Raw genomic sequence first — 26784 nt, 5'->3', positions numbered from 1 at the left:
ATTCCCAGGAGAACCCTACTTTTAGATATGGCCCTCTAAATTCTATTCATATCGAATCCAGATGCAATACACATATTCTAAATCAACCTTTTTCCTTCTCCAAATGCCATGACAAACGTTGCCTTACTTGTCTTTCTATGGATAACTTTGAATTAAGTCATAATGCAGATAGCTTACATTTCTGCAAAACTACCAATGTAATCCATCTTCTTACTTGCAAAATATGCAATATTAAATATGTAGGAGAAACCTCTAACTATCTTAACATGAGAATCAATGGACACAGATCCAAAAGTAAAAACTTATCCATAGGTAAAAACAACGATACAGATCTTGAATTACTACACTTCCACCACCATAGTTTCAGCATTGCTAGCATAAAAATCATTGCTTTTATTGAAGTCAACTCCACACATGAGTACTATGAAAATGTTTATATATGTATACACAGATCTCTGTATCCACACGGCCTCAATAACAAATTCTTTAACAAAATTTTGTTATATAGTAGCTATTTAAACACCAAACACTATATATAAATTATTTAACCTTAGTCACATTTTGCAAACTCCTAAATGTAGACACGTGGAAACAGAAAATACAGTCCTTATAAAAATATCATACTCAACTTTAATACTATCCTAAATTCTTGGGATAACACTACCCTTGATGTATTTAAAATAAACCACCTCCTTTTTAGCATTAAAAAATCCATACATAAAGCTTTAGTTTCATTCTTCCATAAGTTTATGTTTGATAACTTCCAACTTAAACACATCATACAAGACATTAGTCTTTACAGAATTGGCAACATTACAACTCACTGTATTGAATTTTTCACCACCAAATTTGCACATAAATGGTTTGATGAAATATCCTGATCTTCCTTGCTCAATAAACATAACTTACTACCTTCACACAGCTCATATACCTTCAATATATATCATTGTTTTAATTATGAATCCCCATTAGGTTTGAAAATCTGTAACTATAAGCAACTAGCCACTAAACTAGGAAATTTTCTACTGACAGATCTCCCATGCCACTGCAATAATCATATCTATGCACCCTATGCTGATCAATACTACAAGCATATTGTAACCAGAAATCTCAATATCATTAAGAACAAAGCCCTCAAAACTGTTATAAACAAAGGTTTTAGGGCACCTCCATAGCCAGGTGGGCAGGAGCAGCAGCAGTGTGTACACACGCTTCTTGATTAGACCGGAGTTCGAGCCCATGACCACCAAATACGGAGGATGCAGAAAGGTCAGGGAATGACCACTGCATATCCCCGGAGCAATATGGCCTTAGTTGCTAATGCTCCTAAAAAAAAACCAAATAACAAACAACAAACAAACAAAGGTTTTAAATTTAGACCAATACATAAAGCTAATCTAAATGTTAGTAAAAATTTATATCTTAATCTCATGCATTTTTCCAATAAACTAGCCTATAAATACACAATATCACATGAAGCATTCCAAAACTGGATTACTATCGTCTATCATGACATTATAAAAGCTGTTTCTGATGCATACAAGCTACATAATAACCTTTACACACCATATTGCAATCTTAAAAAAAATACATCAAAGAACTACAGGACAATTTTATCATAACCTCAGTGGATAAAGCTTCCAACAACTTTTCCATTTTTTGCAAGCAATTTTATTATACCAAACTCAAAAATGAAATAGAAAACAGTTCCACATTTATGCCTTGTAGTCTCAATACTACATTTTGGGAGAAGCAGCACCAGATCTCCCCGGACGATGCTATCATCACCGATTGGGGGCATAAGTTCTGGGACCGCAAGTGGCTTGAGAGTTTGCGGATCTGTTCCACAGTGAACATTAATAGAGATAGAGGAATGCGGATCCATCCCCTCTTTGAGGCTACTATCCTCAGAAGGGATGAACGGTTCCACATGACCCACTCTCGAGCCACTTCCGATTCCATAACACAAGAGAACGGAACACGTGGGAATGAAACACGTGATGAGTACCGTGAACCTGCTGGTATTTAAAGGTGCACCGCAGAACAAAGAAAATATCGCTGAAGAAGAAGGCAGGAGCCTTTGAAAGCTATGGTTTTATCGCTTTTAATTTAGTATATTTTAATGTATTTTATTGTTCTTAACCCAGTATATTTTAATGTATATTTCATATATTTTAGTTGTAAAGGTAAATATAATTTATTGTAAATACAGGCAAATATAATTTATTATAAATACATAGTTATCAAGATTCCAGTTTTCGTTTTCGTTGTGTTTTATTTCTACATAAGGTTGGTGAAAAACATTTAAAACTACAATATCAATACTACATTTACTATCAAAAAACCAATAGCTTTGCACAAAAAACTACATACCAAACTGCAAAACTCTACCCTACCCATCTTGTATACGATAGCCAAATTCCATAAACAACCTGCTGGCTATAGATCCATTACTAGTGCTAAAAACAGTGGCTGTTACCTCCCAGATAAACAATTTTTTTAAATTACTCAATACTATTTTTAATAACCTTACATCTACATGGATCATAAATAATAACCAAACCTTCATGAACACCATCAAATCTGATATCACCATATCCAGCACAGAAACTTATGATTTCTCAAACCTTTTTACTTCTATTCCTCACAACTTACTTGTATTTGTGCTAAAACAACTTTAAACAGATACAAAGACAGATTATCAATGAAATCAATGATTATCAAAGATGACCAATTATGTTAATCTCTGTTTACTTAATAATTTTATCTTCAATGGCTTTGTTATTTAGGAGCATTAGCAGCTAAGACCATATTGCTCCGGGATATGCGGTGGTCATTCCCGGACCTTTCCGCATCCTCCGTATTTGATGGTGACGGGCTCGAACCCCGGTCTAATCAATAAGCGTGTGCTACGCACTGCTGCTCCTTCCCACCTGGCTACGGAGGCGCCATCTTCGATGGCAAACACACATATAAGCAAACCATGAGTCCCCATGGGTTCCCAAATTTTCAGTTTAGTTTCTAATCTTTTCTTACACTACTATGAAGAAGTATATACCACAAGCAACCCTAACCATAACTTTTTAGCATTTCAATATATAGATGACATCCTTGTTTTGAACACAAACTATGAACCCATAGCCAAAACAATATACCCCGGTGAACTTAAGTTAAATAAAGAAAACACAGCCAATCATACAGCCAATTTCCTTGACCTTAATATCACCCTAAACAACACTGCTCTTCCACATAATACTGTATAGACTTCTTTGATAAAAGAAATAAATTTAACTTCAATATCATCTACCTTACTAATTGGAACTCTAATATTTCTAAAAAAAGTGCATAAAAATATTATATGTACTCAAGTCATAAGGCTAGCTAATATTTGCAGTAACCATTTATTGTTCACTAATGCTATACAACTACTTCACAATAAGCTAATCAAAAACAGCATCCCTATCTTTTTTTTTTATCAACTGCAGTTTTAATATTGTTGCTCAATTTATCAGACATAAATTTGGTTATATTATACTTTAATCAGGTCAGTTCTAGTGAGTATTTATACAGTTGTAATATTTTATGGTGGTATTTCCAGTACTTGGAGAGTAATAACTTCACATGATTTCCTATGGAATGATCTTTTGGTTCCTTTACTCACTAAGTTTTTCACTTTTCTGTAAACATCTACTTTTATGTTTAACAAAATTCATCAAAAATCACATATATAATTATAGGTTACTGGCCTTTATGGATAATTTTATTAAAAATTCATATTTTGTTTTTAGGTACTGATGCAAATAGTTTATTTACAACTTATATGTTTCTTGGATCTTTCAAGTACAGTAGACTCTCGATTTTCCGGGATAGATGGTAAAAAACAAATCCCGGTTAATCCAAAAATACAGAACTCCCCGACATACGTAAGAGATACATTCCAGGACTTCTTACTTCATTGAGTTTTACGTAACTCAGGAATGACTATTAACATATTGCTACAATATTATTATTGACAAATCTGAATTCAACGCGATACTTGTTAATGTTTGACCATTTTCGTGCATCCTTATTATTTGAACTTTCTGATTCAACTCGATCGCTTTCCTTTTCTTCATAGATTTACTAGCACCGCTGTCACTTATTCTCTTAGTCGGCACCATGATAATGGTTAAAATGAAATTTTCTGTAAAGAACTTCACAAGGTTAAGGCGAAAACTCACTATTATCACCCCACATGAGCTCACATTTTACTAAAGTACATTTCTGGAGGTCACTGCCATAAAAACAATTTGCACTTTCTGGTTTATTGGTCTTTTCTGTTAGCGAAATCTATTATAACCGGGTAGTAAACTCAATCTTATTGCATTTGCAAAAATACCGATAGCTGGAATTCTGTGGCATTTTACGTTATTATGGTGAAATGAGTGTCCCCCTCACTGAAATCTTCAGTCATATAAAAAAAAAAACCATTAATAAATTGTAAGAATCTTCTCTTCTTTCCTATTTTTTTTGCTTGTTACTCCGTACCTCACTTGTGCAATTTGTGCATGCCGTGATCGTCATTATTGATTGCTTATTTTATTTTTATTTTTTTTTGTTTGTTTTAAATTTTACAATCCTAAAAAAAAAAAAAAAAAAAAAATTACGTAAACCCGTAGTTGCATAAGTCAGGGACTTACCATATCGAAAAATATTCAGCAACCTACGTAAAAAAATATGGCGATAGATAAAAAATAAAAAACTTACCATGCACTACTCACATGTTCAATACGATGCTTTCCTTTTTTTTTTAGCGACGTTAATTTTAAGTCTATAGCTTTCCCATATTTTTTATGTGTTGCATATGGTTTGGTAACCAGCATTATAATGGTTCATTAGAGATTTAAAGGATGCACTATTTTCAAACTTTTGAATAATTTCAAGTTTTTGTTTAAACTAAAAGTGCAATTCTTTTGTGTTTACCCATCATTTTCACAATTTCTAAACAAAAAAAAAAAAAAAAAAATTTTACTATAAAAAAAATCCATTTAAAAATTATTTTAAAAAATTTCGACATCCCTGACATAAATAACGAAACAAAATTTGTCTTTTTGCAGTGCGACAGAACACAACAATCAATGCGATGCACTAAATCAAACAAAATATTTGGTGCCTTTTTTTTTTTTTTTGTTTTGAGTGGTAGGTGTTGGTCATGAACACCATAAAATTCTTAGATGACATTGCTGTTAAGAGCAAGAGCAGATTGGTATTTAAAAGCTGTGCCAGATTTAAGATGATGGAATAAAATATAAAAGTACGGCAGACTCTCGATTTACCGGGATCGGATTAACCAGGACACTTCAAGATTCCAAATTAAAAAAAAAAAAATCAACCAGAAATCATAAAACTCAAGTAATAACTAGAATGGGTATAAACAGATGTTTTTCAAGTCGTAAATAAGCGACAAGCAGCATTATAAGTCGTCATTGGGAGATTAGTGTACCTATTATCTTGCAACCCCTCAATAGGGGATGCCCTATTGAGGGGTTGCAAGATAATAGGTACACTAATCTCCCAATGACGACTTATAATGCTGCTTGTCGCTTATTTACGACTTGAAAAACATCTGTTTATACCCATTCTAGTTATTACTTGAGTTTTATGATTTCTGGTTGATTTTTTTTTTTTTTTTTTTTAATTTGGAATCTTGACGTGTCCTGGTTAATCCGATCCCGGTAAATCGAGAGTCTGCCGTACTTTTATATTTTATTCCATCATCTTAAATCTGGCACAGCTTTTAAATACCAATCTGCTCTTGCTCTTAACAGCAATGTCATCTAAGAATTTTATGGTGTTCATGACCATATATTACCCAATATTTATACTGCTTATCACTACTGGACCACATTTGGATTTATTCATCATTTTTGGAATTATCTTCTGCATTTGGCCACTTCCAATTATGTAAATGGCTTCATCCTGAATCTTTAGTATAATTTTTACTTACTATAGTAAGTCTTCACTTATACTTTCTTTTTATCCTTTTTAAGCTAAGGATTTCGCATTACTCTAGACAATTCTTGTCTTCAATTGTCTTCAAAGCATTCAATATTTATTTGAATGCTTTAACAAGGCTCTACTTATACAACCTTCAAACATTTCACCTTGATATATGTATATTATTCTTCAATCAATTTGTACACTAGATTTTTTTATCAAGCCTCCTTGGATATATTCACCACTCTATCACCATTGAATATATTTATTATTACTGAAATGTTCTTCTATAACTGTTCACTTCCAATTGGTTAAATATATCTATCTAGAATCTTCAGCATAATTTTTATTTATTGTAATAAGGCCTTCCTTATACAATATAACCTCACCAGTTGAACTACAAACATTTTTCTTGACCTATGTTCTGCCTTTAGGTCATCTCTACCCTTTCCAGCTAAAGATTTCATGTTACTCATTGTATGTTACATACTGTTACTTTGATATATATGTGTACTGTGCACTTTGTCTACAGTCCCTGTACTTTGTTTGATACATAATGCCATTTTGGTCCTAAATCTATTAATTTAGCCTACATTCATTCTATATACTCCTTCTACATGCTTAAGCACTTAGCAGCTATTTTATCACTTCTTGAATTGCTGGAATTGTCAAATACTGTTTTCAAAATCTTTTTTGAAATTGGTATTTGCACTTTCATTCTTGGATTATTTCACTCCTATCTTCCATATATCTTTTACCTGTCTGTCTGCAGAATTCAATTATTTCTGCATATCTGCATTGTGCTTTCAGATGTAGATATGCTTTCTCCTTGCTAATGCTTCGTTTGTGTATCTCTATACACTTATCAAAAATGACTATAGAGGTCACTAATTATCAATTTTTTTGCAGCTCTCTTTCAAGTCAGTTTTATCACTATAAATTAAGGTAAGTTCATAGAACTGTCCCTAAGTGTTACTGCTTTAGTTACAGCTATCGTCTCAACCGTATATGTTCGCACTGTCATTTCCCGCCGCCTCTTCTTTCTACTATGCATTACTTGAATATTCCAGGTACTGATTTTATATGCTTTTTAGCAACCATTCATGTTTTCAGTTTTAGATCGCAGCCTTTTTCGACACATTTTTACCTTCCCAATACGCAAGCATTTGGTATTAGTCTATATTTCTTACTAATACTTACACAGTCAGGGTCCTTACTAAAAGAATAAGTTTTATGATCCTAGGTTACCCAGTACTTCTAATATCTTTCCTTAACTTTTTATCTTTATACTTTTTACTTCTACTTTTTCCCGTCTGTAAAGCTATTAGTGCAATACGAGGGTGATACAAACAAGGATGATTCATCTACTATCCTTAATCTCTCACTATCTTTGCCTTTATTTATTCAGATACAGTTTTATCTCTTCCCTATCCTCAATTCACTCCATAGCCTTATACCATTTGTCTGCTCCAAGTTCTATTTAGATATTCTTTTTACAAATTCTACTAAATTCTACCAAATTATATTCACAACTTCTATTTCCATTTTCTACCTGAATTTTGCACTCCGTTATTTTTTTTTTTACAATATACACCTAGTTTTAATTTCAAATTTACCTTTATTTTATATAACATACACTGCATTGGGACTACCTTGTCCATACTTTAGCATTAGCATTTAGCATTAGTAGAGGCATATGATGCAAGAAAGCAAGCTTATTCAGCATCAGCCAAAAAAAAAAAAAAAAAAAAACACCACTCCCATTTCACCCCTCCGTTCGCTCGAAATACCTGTCCAGTTGAGCCTTAAATTTGTTTAGGCTATCAACTTCAACAACAAGTGATGGAAGTCGGTTCCACCAACCAACCACCCGCTGGCCAAAGGCAAATTTCCGCACATCTATCCGACATCCGTCCTTCCTCAATTTGAATTTATGCCCTCTGAGCTGATTATTCTGAGCAAGATGAAGAATCCCACTGGCATTGAGCATGCTCAAACCATTCAAAGCCTTATACACCTCTATCAGATCACCTCGCCGGTGGGTGCCTAGTCTCCAGACTCTGTAATTTGCAAAACTTAAGCCTTTCTTCGTAAGAGCAACCCTTTGTTCCATTCACTAATCTTGTTGCCCTTCTCTGTACCCGTTCCAGCAGCTCTACATCCTTCTTGAAATGAGGCCTCCAGACCTGTATACAGTATTCAAAATGTGGCCTAACCATTGCCTTATATAAGGGAATAATCACCTAATTATCCCTGCTAGAAAAATTCCTGTATATCATTGACAAGACACCATGAGCTACTCTTGCAGCTCGTCTGCACTGCTCAGAGAACTTCATATCTGCCTGCACAATTACCCCCAGGTCCTTTTCATTCTCCACCACTGTCAGTGTAGTACCGCAGAGTTGATACGTTGCTCTGGGGTTACTGTTTCCCATATGTAGTACTTTACATTTGTCAATGTTAAACTTCATTTGCCACCTCTCAGCCCATCTGTTCAACCTTTCCAGATCCTGTTGCAGCAGCATAGCATCAGTGGTGTCCTTAACAACCCTGCCAACCTTTGTATCATCTGCAAACTTGGACATTAAACTTGATATCCCATCATCAATATCATTCATAAACACCGAAAACAACAACGGACCCAACACTGAACCCTGAGGAACTCCACTAATAACATTAGTCCACGTTGAGCAGTGTCCATTGATTACCACTCTCTGTCTTCTGCCACTCAATCATCCCCTTATCCATAGCAGCAATTTGCCTCCAATGCCACACTGCTCCAATTTGTGCAGCAGTCTTCCATGTGCAACAGTATCAAAAGCCTTTCTAAGATCCAAATATATAATATCAAAGTTATTCCCTGCATCTAGTTCTTTTGTGACTACATCATAGTATCCAATCAAATTGGTCAGGCAAGACCTGCCCTTAACAAAACCATGCTGCGTCTGAGCTATAACTGAATTCTTGTCTAGATGATCCTGCAGTACTTCTTAACCAGTGCCTCCATTAATTTACCTGGAACAGAAGTTAAACTAACAGGTCTATAATTACTTGTGTCAGCCTTTGATCCTCCTTTGTGAATTGGGGTTACATTTGCATATCTCCAGTCTATAGGTACCTCCCCTGAGTCCAAAGAAGCTCTCATAATTATGGCAAGGGGTTTGCTTACTTCCTTTGCCGCCTCCTTTAATATAACTGGATAGATCCCATCCACCCCAGGTGCCTTTTTTATGTTTATCCTCAACAATCTCTCCTCCACTTTCCTCTCAGTTATTACAAAATCATCCAGCTCACTGCCAATGTTTACTTTACCTACATCATTCTCCTTCCTGAATAACTCCTCATGCGTGAATGTAGATGCAAAATACTCGTTTAGATTGTTAGCCACCTGAGCAGGATCCTCAACTGTTGAACGATCAATATCCAGTGGACCAATCTGATTCATCCCTTTCCTTCTTGAGTTTAAATAGGTAAAGAACTCTTTTCTGTTTTTCTTTGCATCCTTTGCCAAGGATTTTTCGTAGTCTGTCTTTGCCTGCCTAATCTCCTTTGTGACTTGGTTACAGACCAACTTATATATATCATAGGCTTCCATGTCACTAATTAATTTGTATGTATCCCATGCATTTTTCTTCTCTGCCACATGTCTCATTAGTTCATCTGACAACCATTTAGGCCTAAACCTTGAACAATATTTCTTAGTTGGTATGTAAAGCCTGGCATCCTCCAAGATTAGTTCCTTGAATGCTTCCCATTTTGAGTTTGCTGTTGGTAACATCATCAGTTGGTCCCACTGTATAGAATTTAAATACTGTCTCAGACCATCATAGCCACCTTTACGAAAACAAAAACCCTTCCCTTTACCTCTGATGGTAGTTACCTCCTTGAGTAAATCCCACTTCAACACACTGTGATCACTGCCACCTAGTGGTTCATTTATCTGCAGATTCTTAATGCATGAAGAATCACTACTGATAATCAGATCAAGAGTATTGCTCCCTCTTGTTCCTCACGAACATGCTGATGTAGAAAACAATCATCCAATAAATACACAAAAGCCTTGCTAGTGTGTGAGTGACCAACCCACAAATTCCAGTCAATATCTGGGAAATTAAAATCCCCCATTATAAGACTCTATGATTTACTGGCCCAGTATTTCCCTTTACAATATCTTATTATACTCATCAGAGTCATTTGGCCTATAGCACACTCCTACTCTCAATTTTGATTTCCCTATGCTTATGTCACACCAAACTGACTCGACACTGCCCTGTCCATCAATGTCGACTGGCTTCACTTCCTTGGACTTTATGTGTTTCTTAACTAATAGCATAACCCCTCCTCCCCTCCTGTCCTGTCTATCCTTTCTATACACATTGTATTCCCCAAATTCCAGTTCTGCATTCCTTATATCTGTGTGACACCACGTCTCTGATATCCCAACAATATCTGCCTTTGATGTTTTGAGCAATACCTCAAATTCATCAAATTTATTTACCAAACTCATAGCATTGGTATACACGCAGGTATACATGCACCTGTTTCTATTCCTAGCTACCCAAACACAACCCATGTGTTTACTTGTACCGCAATGACTCCCAGCAGTCTCTGAAATATCCTGCATCTTGTTTTTCAGGCTTCTGCTCATTTCAATAGAAGCAGTGCAAGAATCACTTTCACCTCTGCCAGTGGCTACTGTTAATCTATTAGTCCTTGTATCCCCCCCCAACTAGCAGTTTTCCGACCCACCTAACTCTGCCTCGACAGCATCAGCAAAAATTCTTGCACCCTTTCTATTTAAGTGTATCCCATCCCTGTAGAAGCAATCTCTCCTGTTAACAAGTACAGTCCAGGCTGAAAAAAATTCTACCCCTTGAGCCTTGCACAATCCCTCCAGGGCCGAATTGATCGATAAGGCTCTCATCATATACTCCCTCCTATCGTGTCTGGGCAGAATTGTAGACACTTTCAAATTGAACCCTAATTCACGGCTTTTTTTCAACAGTGACCTGTACTTGCTAAGTAATTCCGCCGGTCTCCTACTCTTAATATCATTTGTGCCAACGTGTACAACTATATCACCTTTTGTGCCCTTAAAAGATGATATCCGCTCTACAACGTCATCAACCTTTGCCCCTGGCAGACATACCCTGGTCCTATTCCACCTATCCTTTTTACAAAGCATGTTCCCCGCTTCCCTGACAATAGAGTCACCAACAACTACTAGTTCCTGTGGGACCAGCGCATTCTGCCTAGGGGGCTGCCTCTGTGTTGCCTGATGACCAAGTGCAAGCTCTGGCGTTGATGTGGGCAGCTGAGAGCTTGATGGGCCCCTCAATTTATTTCCTTCGAGGGCATCCACCCTGTCCTTCAAGCTCTCATAAAGGCCCATAACAACGCTGAGTTGTCGCCTGATTTCCTTGCACTCCTTACATCGTGCACACACAAAGACATCCCACTTGGCAGTATCATGTCCCATACCCGACTGCTCCGCAAACATCAAGCAAACAGTGCATTTTAAAAGACTGTGATTCAGAGGGCAACAGACCCCCTCAGTTCTCCCCTGAACCACAGCACTCCCATTAGCTTGAGCCTTTTGCTTTGCTGCTCTGGTCTGAGTCATGATTCCAATTTAATTCAATAAAATTTCAAAACAAAATTAAAATCCTTAAGTTATATCCCAAAACAGTTATAACGCTATATTTATTTTTTCGGTATCTAGTGTTTTCTACGAGTTCCCTTTATATAACTTCCGTATCACGTGTACCACTATAGTTCTGTATTAATTATTTGTTACGATTAAGTCGTTATATATATATAAAGTTAAAAGTACAATTTAATTGACAATAAAGTTTATCAAGATTAATAGATTTACTGATTAATTGACAATATTATATTATGCACTATACTACACTAAGCTTATGCTATCGTGTAAAAATGGCGGGAATTCACGAACGGTACTTCTACGGACTTGTAAGTATTGATTAGCTTCCAAAATCTCGCTATCTCAATTTAGAATAAACTAAGGATCCTGACTAGGTCTATAATCTACTTATAGAAGATAATTTAATATAACAATTGATTAATAAATCGACTAAATTTGGTTAAATAAAAAAGACCTCTCGTTCAATTTGTAACACGTGGATTTGATACCATTATCGGTAAGTGTTATACTGCTTTCCGCTTTCAATCTCACTTTATTTATCCTTAAATTTCTTCTCTTCCACAGTTATGGACAAGTTTAGATACACAGTCCTTGATGCATGATCAGGTGTAGTCCCCTAAAGAAATACCTGATCATGTATCAATATTTACTTTTGCTAACATCAGATTTAATTGCATATTTGCTCTACACCCTTTTTGAATTAGAGCCAAATTTACCCACCCTTATCTGATGCCAGCTACCATTAATTTTGTTATTTTATCATTTTGACTTAATCATTTTTACTTTACAGGTCCCTCCTCTCTAATTGGCATTACAATTCAGCCTATAATTTTACTTAATTCATCATAACATATAGTATTTTCACACCTATATTTTCTCATATTTCTGCTATCCTTTTCCTTTTAGCATTCTGTGTAATTTAACTTCCATCTTCACACCTAACGGTCTTATTTATTAAAACATACATATATATAAACTTCTGCACCCTTTGCTGCTGCTTTGCAAGCTCTGGCACATTTGCATATGCATGAGTCATTCACATACATATGTGCATGAGTCATTCATTTTGTATGGTTATCTGTCTGTTCAAAGCCCTCAAAAAAGTAGTGGAGAGATGGCCAAATGGATGAATGTAATTTTTCCATTCTCTCCCTAACACTTTAAGATTCCTTTTCAAATTGCTCTTTTATTTTTATTTTATTGTTTTTTTCAACATGGTTCTTCAGCTATAAGACCAAACAAATTTAATATATAACTATTAAAATTAGAATTTAACATTAAAAAGAAAAAAATAGGTGAACCGGCTACTGCTAGCATACCAAATTGCTAGTCAGCACCATTAGGCCTGAATGCTTGAAATGCCTTCCATCCAAATTATAAATATACCAGCAAATATGGATCCAAAAATAGATAGGACCATGCCATAAGTAAAAATACAACAGTGAGAGGATCAGAGTGAAAGCAGAGGGTGTTAAGAATCTCTGGGTACGACCAGGCTGCCATGCACAGAAACTGAACTTGGCCTGTTACAACGTGAGATCGCTCATCGGTGAAGATAGAATATTACAGCTGGAAAAGGAATCAGAAAATGTGAATTGGAATATCATTGGTTTGGCTGAAACAAGAAGAAGAAATGAATCACTTATAAGTTTATCAAGTGGAAATCTGAAGTACACCAATGGAAACAATGAAAGGAGCATAGGTGGAGTTGGCTTTCTGCTCCATAAAAACATAAAAAACAACATTTTGGAATTCAAAAGTGCATCAATTGTGTCGACTACTACTCAGGATTTCTAAGAGATACAAGCTAAAGGTTATAAAGATTTATGCACCAAAGATTATCCATGATGATGAAGAAGTTGAAGAAATGTACACCGAAATTGAGTCTTCTGTATGAGCAGAAAATCCAATACACTATCATTATGGGTGACTTTAATGCTAAGGTTGGAAAGAGACAAAACAGCGCAGAAAGAGCAACTATAGGAAATTTTGGAATTGGTGAAAGAAATGAAAGAGATGAAAGACTTGTGAAATTTGAAGAATCTCGAGGAATGTCAGTAATGAACACTTTTTTCAAGAAAAGGTGAACAGAAAGTGGATATGGAAATTGACTTCATCCTCACTAACAGAAGCTATATCGTGAATGAATAAGGTAAATGTTGGAAGTGATCAGAGAATGGTAAAGATGCACACTTAATATAGATGTAAGAAAAGAAGGGAAAAAACTGACTCAAGTAAATAATATGAAGGTCTCTGAGATAACAGAACAGGAGAAAAAGCAGTACGTACTGGAACTTAAGAACAAGTTTGAGCTTCTGCAGACTGTTCAGGACCAAGATAATGACGAGGAATACTACAACTTTCTGAAAGTGATAAAGCCCAAGAAATCTATAGGTAAAAATAAATCCAAAGAAGAAAAAATTAGTCAAGAAACACGTCATGATGAACCAAAGACGACAAATGAAGAGCAAGATAAACACTGACAAGAACAAAATTGAGTATACTGAGTTATGCAAAGCCATTAGAAAGAGACTCAGAGAGGACATAAAAGCAGATTTAACACAAAAAAGGTAGAACAAGCATTAAGGGAAAACAAAGAACTTAAATCAGCAGTAATGCAGAAAGACAAATGATACTGAAACTGAAGAATAGAGATGATGTACTTATAAACAGCAGAGAAGGCATAATTCAAATAGCAGAAGACTACTATAGAGAATTACACAAGGAGCGAGGAAATGATGCCAGAAGTGGGGAAGATGGATCACAAATTAGCAATACATACAACATACCCAATATTCTTCCTGATGAGGTAAACATGCTTTAAAGAAAATGAAGAATCAGAAAGCCCCAGGGGAAGATGAAGTTAATGTAGAGTTGTTAAAATTGGGAGGAAGAGATATGACACAGAAACTGGCAAAACTCTTTACAAAATGCATTAGAAGAGGCGCAACGCCCAAGGAGTGGAATAATGCAATCATAGTTTTGCTGCATAAGAAAGGAGGTAAATCAGAAATTATAGACCAATTACCTTGTTATCCCACATCTACAAGTTGTTCACAAGGGTCACTACTAACAGATTAGAAAGAATACTTGATGAGAATCAACCGAAAGAGCAAGCTGGCTTTAGGATAGGATTCTCAACTATAGATCACCGTCACATAATATCACAGCTATTGGAGAATAAAAATGGATATAAAACACCATTATGCCTGGCATTTGTGGATTATGAAAAGGCATTTGACTCCATACAGCAAAAGGCAATGTTTCGGGCAGTGGGAAAACAAGGCATAGATACCCCATACATTATGATTTTGAAGAAAATACAGTGGATTCCGGTTATTTGGGCCGCCGGTTAATCGGGGCAGCCGTTTATTTGGGGCAAATCTTAAAAAACAGAAACCAATTGAGAAAATAGCCAGGGTATTTACTTCGCTTAATTGGGACAAAATGCCTTTTAATTGGGGCAGGAGACCACAGCACTGGAAATTACCCTACGATTGTCTCCGACGGTACCACGTGGTTCGGTCGAAATTCTGGGGTCACAACCATAAAACAATAAAAAAAAAAAAATTAGCAGTCACCTGTTTATTGGGCTTTTCTGTTAGTGAAATCTATCATAAACGGACAGTAACCTCGTATCCAAAAATAGATAGGACCATGCCATAAGTAAAAATACAACAGTGAGAGGATCAGAGTGAAAGCAGAGGGTGTTAAGAATCTCTGGGTACGACCAGGCTGCCATGCACAGAAACTGAACTTGGCCTGTTACAACGTGAGATCGCTCATCGGTGAAGATAGAATATCTTCACCGATGAGCGATTTACTGAATTTGCGATAATACCGACAGCTGGAATTCTGAATTCTGTGGGTTATTATGGTGAAATGAGGTTACACTTCCATGAAATCTTCAATCATATAAAAAAATTAATTTTCAGATCTTCTCTTCAATCCTATTTTTAAAGCTTTGTAACTCATCACCCCATTCTCACTTGCACGTATCGTGTTACTTGCAATTTGTGTGCCGTGTTCTTTGTTATTGATTACTTATCTTTTTACTGTTTTAAATTTTAACCCCCGCCCACAAATGTCAGTGAACAGAAATGTCAACTAGTTCATATGTACATATTACAGTATGTGTGAATTATTCCGATTATCACGTATATTCTTCCAATTTTCACGTATTTTTTAATTGGTAAGGTAATAAACGGTAAATTTGTGCTTAATATATCTTTACTTTTATAACCTGTGGATAATATTCCTCATATTTTCTCTAATTAGAATCACTGTTTAATAGAATTAAAATGCAATTCACAAACATGATCATAATGACCGGGGCTTACTACACATCGTATAGTGAATGGAACTTTACAATGGTGAGTTCATCGTAACGTGATTTGATTGTACAGTGAATCAATTGTAAAGGGGGGGGGGAGTTACATTGTATTTTTAACTATTTACGTGAAACTTCGGATAATTGGGGCAGCCGCTTAATCGGGCCAAAATTCACTAGTCCCAGATGTGTCCCAAATAACCAGAATGGATTGTATATGAGGATGCTACCTCCTTCATTAGACTAGACAAAGGCAGTAGCAAATTTAAAATTGAGAAAGGAGTTCGACAAGGAGACACAATATCTCCAAAGTTTTTTACTGCTGCTCTTGAGGAATCTTTCAGAAGATTAGACTGGTTGCAGAAAGTGGTCAATGTGAACGGAGAGTACCTAAACCATTTACGATTTGCAGATGACATTGTGATCATAAGCCACGATCCCAAAGAATCAGAGGTAAACCTTAATCAGTTGTACAGAGTTAGCAAGGATTTCGGACTAAAGATGAATATGGCTAAAACAAAAGTAATGATGAACAAGTATGCAACAGAAATGGATATAATCATTGAAGGAGCAGTAATTGAAAAGGTGGATTCATATACTTACCTGGGTTACTACCTGCTTCTCCTTTTCCTAGATCATATGCAGACACTATTCGAATTTCGGTACAAAAGACTGGACAACCGAAAGTTAAAACTGATAATGTTCTCATTCTTTGGGCTTCAGACACCAGTGGGTGCAAAACAAGTAGCGATGTTAAAAATCTTGTTACTAAACCCTCAAGTCTGATCTTAAGACTGTTAAAATTAATTCCTTACGCATGATACGAAATAAAGGAGTTATTACAGAAACTGCTACCAAGACAGATTTAGAAAATTTATCTGCTTCTGAGTCTCTTACTGCGGCTGGCGTTGCTCTCGGATGCCCTCGCATGGGAAACCAGTCTTTTCTTATTTATGACGTTTCAAAGGATTTAACTAGAGACGAAATAATCGAAAATCTTCATGTGAAAACTTGGTTGACAATGGATTTTCCTTAGAGGAATGTAAACAGGAAACTGCTCTCAGATTTACTACCCGTGAACGATTTTCATCACTTGTGAACTGGGTAATAAGCTTCTCACCAAGAATGTACAAATATCTTCTGTCACAAGAAAGGATTTTCTTATCTTGGAGTTCTCACAAATTTCTTCGGTTTACAATTGTAACAAAATGTTACCTCTGCTTAGGATATGGGCACACTACATAGTTTTGTTCCCACAAATCCCCTTCATGCAGTCACTGTACTGTGCCTGCAGTGGTCATGTTTTTTCTGAGTGCCCTCATAAGGAAGAGGCAGCTTGCTGCGCAAACTGCAAGCAATGTAAATGGGAATACAGCCATTCTGTAAAGGACAGTGAATGTCCTGAATATAAAAGAGCATTAGAAGCCACAAGAATAAGGACTGCTTATGAGTAATTTGGCTCATCACTCTGTACATAATGTAAAAAACACTACTTCTCTACATGGTTCTACACCAGTTTCGCCTGTGAGGGGAAACAGGCCATCTGAGGATTATGCAGATACATGGGCAGTAGCTGACGAGATTAGGCTTTCTGCCGAGACAAATTGTATTGACATTGTCACTATACAAGAGTCTTATTTTGCACGCATCCAGTCTGGACCACAGCCTAAAATCCTGGGTTACTTATTAAAAATGAGAATAATACAACCTGTTGACCAGAATCCTAAATCTCGTATATTAATTCTTAATGACTCTTTAGACGTCACGGTTCTTCATGGATTTTGCACTCAGTTCTCTACCTGCGTTCTTGTCACACAATCTGTACTGCCCTCCATTGGAGGACTTTAATCATTCTCTTGCTTACCTTGAGACTGTGATAAATACTTTGGGACCGAATAGTAATATATTGACATCATTGGACATCAACATAAAATCAAACTTTTGGCACAGCTCTCCTACAGATGCAAATGGCCTTCTCTTGGAGGAGTTCATAATTAATCATTGTTTTTCAATTCACAACAAGCCTAATCACCTTTTCATACTTTTTCAAGTTATGCAGGAGAATCTAATACAGATATAACGATGACAAACTCTCACTTTGATTTGGGCTTAGACTGTGTATACAGACTGGTGTACCAGTGACCATAGAGTCATCTATTATATGCTTTTCCCTGATTCTGCCATTCCATCTTCATACACTTTCTCACAGCCAGAATTAATAAGATTTTCCATCAGAAATATTAACTGGAATGCTTTTGACTCTTCCATTCTTTTGGACCTTGACAAACAGAAACTTGCTTCTTTTGAAACCTCACCTATTTCTCAACAAGTGAACTATATTCAAAATGCTATAATAAAAGCGTCATATAAGTCTTCTAGGAAAAAGAGAGCTAATCAGAAGATGTGTTCATGGTGGACGCAGGAGTTATCCCAGTTAAGAAGGCAAGTTCAATGAGCTTCTACGGGCTTGATGAACTTGCAAATTATCAAAGGCATAGAGACTGGCCACAAGCCGACATTAATCGTTTTTAGCAGTATTCTTCATTGAGGAAAAGCTATGTGAAGGCACTGCCTCTCAAAAGTGTGAAACGTAGATGAATTTCGTTCCCACCTCTGGAAATGCTAATCCATGGGGTCTTCTATACAAGATTGTTAGAGGAAAGACCTTTAGTTCTAACATATTTGGCTCAATTGTGGCAGACTCCGTTGAAACATTGAACTGGCATGATTCTGCAAATGCAATCTTAGATGCTCTTTTTCTGTTGGATGATCCTACCTCAGACTTAGCTGTTCATTCTAAAATCCAATCAGACAATGAATATTATGTGTCCTCAACAACCACCGAACCTTTTACGTTGGATGAACTGCTGGCTGTCTCACATAAAGTTAATATCCAGAAGTGCCCAGAACTAGATCTTGTAGAAAACATTTTTATTATCAGAATCGTGAAATTAAAACCTTATGTTCTTCTAAACTTATTCAACAGATGCCTTCAGGAAGAAACTTTTCTGGAAATTTGGAAGGTCACTCTAGTTAAGTTGATCAGAAAGCCGGATAAGCCTTCTGGAGCGGCTAGATCGCACAGGCCAATGCTGGCTAATTTGGGTAAATTGCTAGAATGACTAATGGCCATTGGATTGAATAACCTCTGGTAGAACAGGATCTGCTTTCAAGGAGTCAATATGGGTTCTGTCCTGGACGATCCTGTGAGGATGCTTTTGTGGACTTTGTCTCTTCAGTTCAAAACTCGGTACATAAATATACCATGGCTGTTTTCATTGATTCGACTCCCTTTGGTGGGAGAGCGTTCTGGAGCGTCTGTGATCGGCTAGGTGCTCCAACCACCTTTACTTTTTAATCCATAATTACTTTGCCAATAAAACCATAATAGTCAAGGCTAAACATAGCCAAGTATCAAGATCAGTATCTAGAGGGCGCCGACAAATTGTCGGGTCCTTTTACATGGAACATGGTGCTGCAGCAGTGGCTCTCCCGATCTTTCGATAACGTCAAAATAATAGCGTATGCAAACGATCTCACCATTTTGGTAAATGGTAACTCTAGGGTCGATCTTGAAACTACCGCAAATTTTGTTCTCCGGGATCTCTATGATTGGACTGTGACCAATAAGCTTAAAATCAGCTTGTCAAAAACAAAGATGATGATTCTTGGATCAAAGTTGGATATCTCTCCTCCGTTGGTCAAGATCAACAACATTCGTCTCCCATAGTTAAAGAGAACAAGGTTCTAGGAGTGGTAATTGATTCCAGTCTCAATTTTATTCCTCACTTGACAAACTTATCATCTAAAATACATAGATTTACTGGTGCAATTGTTAGGGTGTCTCATGTTGAATGGGGTCTCTCTCTAGAAAAACTTTAAGGATCTATTACAATACAGTTTTCCTCCCTCTGGTCACGTATGTTGCCGGTGCGTGTTTTCACCGGGCATGGCTCAAAGCAAAACTCGCCTCCTTACAGAGAACCATCTTGCGATGTATAGTTAAGGCATGTAGGACAGTCTCGACACAAGCTCTGCAAGTACTAGCCGGAACATTACCTTTAGACTTGCAAGTTACTTACAGAGGATGTTATACAGACTGAAAAACCAGACAGACCGAATTTCTTGGAATAACCATCAACCTTCAATATGATACTAAAAGAGAAAGAAGGAGACTGTGGAACGAGCTGGTTAATATCTTGCAGTCTTGATGGGATACAGCTCCCGTTGGTGCAACAACAAGAAAATTTATACCACAAGTTTCATTTCTCCTTGATAGACGTGTTCGATTGTGGTTCTGCATGGACATATTCATGTCCTACCTGTTGACAGGACATGGATCGATGGACAAGAGACTTTTTAGGTTCAATTTATCTCAAACAGACCTCTGTTCGTGTGGATCACCAGAGAGCTGGGATCACATCTTGTATCATTGCTCCCTGTATGATGATCTCAGACTTCCTATTCATGCACTTACTAATTTTCAACCAGGACAGGAGTTGTCTCTGCTTTAAAGCTCGGATTCATATCTGATTCTTCAGGCTTTCACTCAAGCCCTATTTCTTCGAAGGTGTTCAGTGTCAACAGATCTCAACAGGATGCAGCACAATGATCCTGCTGATACACAGCTGGTTAGATCTCCTTTAATAATGGTTATATAAACTCAAATCCTCAAAGAAGTGAAATTTTTCCTTGGCCCGTAGACAAAATTAAGTGCTTTATTTCTCGTTTTTATTTTTTTTTTTTTTAGCAGCATCACTACTTTCTTTCTTTTATGTATTTATTTATTATTATAATTTTTTTTTTTTAGGAGCACCACTACTTTCCTTCTTTTCATTTTATTTATTTTTTTTTTATTTTATTTATTTTTTTTTTATTTTATTATTATTATTTTTTTTGTATTATTTTTATTATACATTTTATTTTATTTTCTTCTATTTTATTAGTGCCGATTATTGTGATCACCTTTGTGAATTGAATTTTGATTCTATTAAATGTCAATTCTAATAAGCTAAAATCAGAGGATTATTATCCATCGCCTATAAAAATGAAGATATAAAGCACAAATTTACAACTTTTTTTTTCCTTGCTAATTTAACAAAATTAAATTATGTGAAAGTCAGAAGAAATTATCGACAGGTTAGCAAAATAAAAATAAATTTATGCTTGTGTACATAGCTCAATTAATATATAATACATTACTAAGTAAACATAACACTTTGTAATCTGATATTTCTGTTCTGGGTTGAAAATATAAAACAGTAAAAAAAGGCAAGCAAAAAAAAATTTTAAAGTTTGCATCAAAACTTGATTCCGATGGTGCAAAAAAAAAAAGGAAACTATGAGAACTGCTAATGACCCATCCCTCAAAGATACTGTTTATTTGTGGTTCACAGAGACAAAGTTTAGGAGAACCCATACCTGGACTTTTGTTGTGTGATAAGGCACTGGATTTTAAAAAAATTAGGTGGCCCCTCAGATTTTAAAGCCAGTGTCTTTATTTCTAAACTACTAAACCTTTATTTTAGTCTCCAGAACAGTATTTTTGATAATTTTGAAAATCTGAACAAATCGGGAGTCCAAACTACCCCCAGTCCCAGTTTGATGATGATGTCAATAATCTACTGTAGATTATTGACACTCTACTGTATATACATATATATAAAAGATTTTTACTTTCAGATATCTATTAAGTGCATAACTAAAACAACACAAAAGAAATTTGCTGTAAGTCACAAATTTTATTACATGTACTCATCTAAATTACTAAAAATTACATTATGTGTGTTCAACCAGATTAACTTAAATTTTCTATCAATACTTAACACAACTTTATTTTTTACACTCTATTCCAACAAAAACAGACTTATTTTGTCATGATATGCATAAAATATATTTATTTTTTTTTCTTCTTTTATTTAAATGATGTATTTTGTTATGATATATATGTACATGTATAAATGTTTCTGCTTAAACAACATACCTTTAAACTTTGTGGTACTTTCTTTAATCTACAGTAGCAGTGAAAAAGGAAGCAAACAATGTTTTTCTCTGATCCTCCAATATTTGTGTGATATTTTGAAGGGATTTCTTTTAGTACAGTATTATGTGTAGGATCTTCTAACATTAGCCTTTCAAATAATACCTGAAAATAACAAGAATATAAATATATTATATTGAACATTATCAAACAAAATAAATCTCAACCTTTAAATAAAATGTAAATTATTATAGAACTGATTTTTGTACATTCACAAGAGGTTAAAGATTATATTTAACCACCCAAAAATAATTCAGGGTGGTTAAATATAATCTTTAAAAAGTTAGTTTGTTAGATGGGTTTGGGAGTGGGGACAGTGCAACTGCAGTAATCCAAACTAGTTAATGCAAAGGGATGTTCAAATTACTGAAATGTTTGGATTAGCAAGACAACATTATGCATTTTATGATCATAAACTACCAATTTATAGATGTATATATTATTCCCAATGCATTATCAAATACAATAGTCTTTTTAATAAAAAGGTTGGTAAAATTTTGTCTGTTCTATTTTTTTTTTTTTTTTTGTTGTTAAGTTTTGATTTGTTCTTATTCTACTTAGTCTCTTCTGTAAAATACTTTCACAGAGTGAATTGGCGCTGGTGGCACCAGCTGTATGCTAGCTAAATTAGTGCGCTCTTAAAAATTAATAAATAAAGAAGGTTTTCGGGAGTGTTGCTCAAAAAGAAGTTATATTTTAGATAAAATAAGTGTGGGTGAGTGATAGGATAAGATTTGAGACCTAAACGTGGTTTTATTTTTCGGACTGAACTTTTTAAAATGGTTATCATTGTTATGTTCGGACATAGGAAATTTCAAGGTCATTAAATTTTTAAGGAACTATAATCAGTCACTGGGAATTCTTAGTAGAATAGTTGTGCTACATGATAGCTTTGATGTAGAAGTTTTCAGGATACCAAATTGTATTTAAAAATACTCACGTTTTGCTGAGTTATACAGTATTGGTATTTTCAAGGTCACAGTAATTTTACCGAGTCAGCCATTTGGATGTTTCCAGGAGATAAAACTACAGCAGTGCCACCTGCTTGGTCAGTGGTGACTAGAAATTCGGCATAAATTGCGTAAAATTATGACATCACGAGGCAGCTTCATCACTGAATAAGAGCTACTCCATTTATATGGCTGCGGCAGGTTTAGTAGTTTAATTTGTTAAACTACTAAAGCACCGAAAGATATATGCTCCCAGAAGGGCCTTCCATGACGGAAAGGTTTCAGTGGAGACGTCAGACGAAACCCGTTTCAAAAGGTCCACACACGACCTTTTCAACTAAATTGTGATCCAAGAAAGCAACGGGAAACTATTTGGATTATCCTTCCCTTGAAAACTTCAATGATAGCAAGCAAAATAAACCACGGCCCCGAGTCTCGGCGTCCCTTGAATGGGACAGGGGTGCTAAGAATCTCCGAGCTTGCGTTGAAGAATTTTCTGAAACTAGCTACATGGAACGTTACAAGCCTACTACAACCAGGAAAACTAGCCAATGCTTTACAAGAAATGGAACGCATTAACATCAACATACTTGGGCTAAGTGAAACCAAATGGCCTGGAACAAAGAAGTTTATATCAAACGACCACCACGTCTTCTGTTCCGGAGGAGAAGAGAACACCAAGCAGACGTACGGCGTCGCTTTCGTTGTCCACAAACAACTGGCCAACAAAGTCACCAGTTTCACCCCAATATCGGAACGAATCGCACTACTACAGCTAGCAGGCAACAAGATCAACCTGAATGTGCTCCAGGTCTACGCACCAACAGCGGACAAAGACGATCAAGAAATTGAATTGTTCTACGACAAGCTAAGCAACACTTTAAAGTCGCTGAAGAAACATGACATGACGGTCATCCTCGGTGACTTTAATGCCAAAATCGGTCAAGGAAAGCTACAAAACATAGTCGGAGAACATGGCTTGGGGACACGGAATGAACGAGGCGACAGACTCGTCCAGTTCTGCCAAGAAGAAAAATTTAGCATTGCCAACACTTGGTTCAAACTACCACCTCGACGACTATACACCTGGACCTCACCACAAGACTCTGACAACAATATCATCAGGAACCAAATTGACTACATCTTAATCAACATCAGATATAAGTCAAGTGTCCTCAAGGCAAAAACTTACCCCGGAGCTGACATATCATCAGACCATAACCCAGTAATAGCAACACTACGTCTCAAATTATGAGCAGTCAAACGCACAAGCACAACAAAAAGAATCGACCTGGAGAAACTGAAGAACACCGCCAACAGACGACAAGTACAGCTTCATCTCAACACTACAATCCGATCGATCGAAGCAGTAACAACAGACGTGCAAGCATTCGGGCGTTCACTCAAATGGTGCATCAATGAAACAGCAGAAACCCTGCTAGGACATCAGGCGTCGAAAAAGAAACAACGGTGGATGACCCAGCACATACTAGACCTAATGGATGAACGGAGAATATTCAAAAGCAACAACAACCGGGAAAAATACAAAGAAATACAACAAAAGATCAAACAGGAAATCCGGAAGGCGAAGGAAAAATGGATGGAAGATCAGTGTGCAGAAATCGAAGACCTAATCAAGAAAAATGACAACTATAACCTGCACAAGAAGCTTAAAGAAGCTGGAAACATCTACAAACCGGCTCCTATCCCAAGTTTATATACGGACAACAATCAACCTATACTAAGCAAACAAGCCAAACTCGACACCTGGAAGAGCTATATATACAATCTGTTCGGCACCAACAGAAAACCGGCAGAAACGCAACAACAAACACAGGAAGACAATCTCCACATATTGACATCTGAAGTGGAACATGCCATCCGAATAACAAAGCCAGGCAAGGCCTGTGGACCTGATCAGATTCATGTGGAACTGCTGAAACAACTAGACTACAGCAACATCCAACAACTAACGAAATGGTTCAATCAAATCTACAACAACAACGACATTCCTTCTGAATGGCTCCAATCCATCTTTGTGGCCCTACCAAAAAAGGCTACCAGCCGGAAATGCGAAGACTTCAGGCTGATCAGTCTAATGAGCCAGGTGCTAAAAGTCTTCCTCAAGGTGATTCAGCAAAGGATAAGATGTAAGTGCGAAAGTGCACTAGGAAACACACAGTTCGGATTCTGCAGGGGACTAGGCACCAGAGAAGCAATTTTCTGTTTACAAATATTGCTACAAAGGTGCTATGAACATCAAAAAGACGTGTATATATGTTTTATTGACTACGAGAAAGCCTTCGATTCAGTAGACCACGACCGCCTAATTGACCGACTGAGAAAACTTGGGCTTGAAAACAATGATATCAACTTTATTACAACTCTCTACTGGAATCAAACAGCCCGACTTCGCTATGACAACGATCTGACAGACCCAATTCCAATAAAAAAAGGCGTCCGGCAAGGCTGTCCATTATCTCCCATTCTTTTTAACATCTATTCGGAAATGATCTTCGACCAAACACTGGCTGACAAGAACATCGGCATAAAAGTTAACAGACACTACATCAATAACTTAAGATATGCCAATGACACAGTACTAATAGCGGATTCAGAACAAGATTTTACAAACCATCTTGAACGAAGTGGACATAGAAAGCCAAGCATGGGGGCTACGAATCAACAAAAAGAAAACAAAGGTGATGAAGGTCAGCAGGACTGCAAGCAAAATCACGATCAAACTAAACAACGAAAAATTAGAGCAAATACACCGCTTCAAGTATCTCGGAGTACTCATTGATGACCAGCTGAACCATGAGGCCGAAATCAAAAGCAGAATTGAACAAGCCAGGCAGGCATTCACCAAATGGAGAACCCTCCTCACCGACAGAAGCTTGAACATCATGCTCAAATTACGCACATTGAAATGCTACATCTGGCCAATACTGCTCTACGGTGTAGAAACCTGGACTCTAACATCAGCCACTACAAAAAAGCTCCAGGCCTTCGAAATGTGGCTCTACCGAAGAATGCTGAAAATTCCGTGGACAGCCAAGATAACCAACGCAGAATGCAGGACATGCACACGGAACGGAACCTGCTCAAAACCACCATCAGCAGGAAATGCAAATACCTAGGTCACATCGCTAGGAACCAACAAAAATATCACCTACTACCACTCATCCTGGAGGGAAAGATCGAAGGCAAGAAACGCCCAGGCAGACCGAAAATGGCATGGCTAGATAACATCAACACCTGGCTTCACATGACAACAGCACAAATTCTACACGCAGCGCTAGACAGAGAACAATATCAAAACGAAGTCACAAACGCCATTCGGCAGCATTAAAGAAGAAGAAGAAGAAGAAGAGCGAATTTAAAAGCAAGAACTAGTGAGTTGGTAAATCATTTTCTATAGTCCATTCAATACATGTTAAAACATAAAAAATAACTTTATATATCATCACTTGAATGGCCCCTTCTTAATCCTCTTTATTTTTCTTTTCTTTATCTTGTATAACACAGTTTTTTTTTTCCAAGCTAAAATTCAAAATGATCGTCATTTTTTTCCTTTAATCCAATCTGTAACCTCCTCCTGACTTATTTGGTCCATCAACTCAATAACTGATATCAGTTCTTCACTGTCCCCAATTTTTACCTCCAGTGACTTAAATCATTTACAAAATCATCTATTTTTTGCTCTAATTTCTCCATCCTCGTATTAAACTTTGAAATACAGAATTCCAGACTTTGGTAAGAGAAAACATCTTTTAAAATAAAATATCTTTAAAATATCTTTTAAAGTTAACCTTTTAATATG

The 26784-nt window shown here is 36.4% G+C and overlaps 1 protein-coding gene across 2 annotated transcripts in view; it reads right to left on the bottom strand.

Annotated features, from left to right (window-relative positions):
* Nucleotides 1-26784, bottom strand: part of Ube4A (Ubiquitination factor E4A) — a 523714-nt gene that overhangs the window by 437245 nt on the left and 59685 nt on the right. For both annotated transcript variants that reach the window (XM_090376475.1, XM_090376476.1), the window contains exon 5: nucleotides 21955-22116. In XM_090376475.1, the coding sequence (XP_090232601.1) occupies nucleotides 21955-22116 (162 nt within the window). The remainder of the gene's footprint in view (nucleotides 1-21954; nucleotides 22117-26784) is intronic.

This window comes from Mastigoproctus giganteus, chromosome 6 (genome assembly GCF_048544385.1).
Source record: "Mastigoproctus giganteus isolate SK-2022 chromosome 6, ASM4854438v1, whole genome shotgun sequence".
In the NCBI taxonomy this organism is placed as follows: domain Eukaryota; kingdom Metazoa; phylum Arthropoda; class Arachnida; order Uropygi; family Thelyphonidae; genus Mastigoproctus; species Mastigoproctus giganteus.
This window is presented reverse-complemented; position numbering and strand designations above follow the sequence as displayed.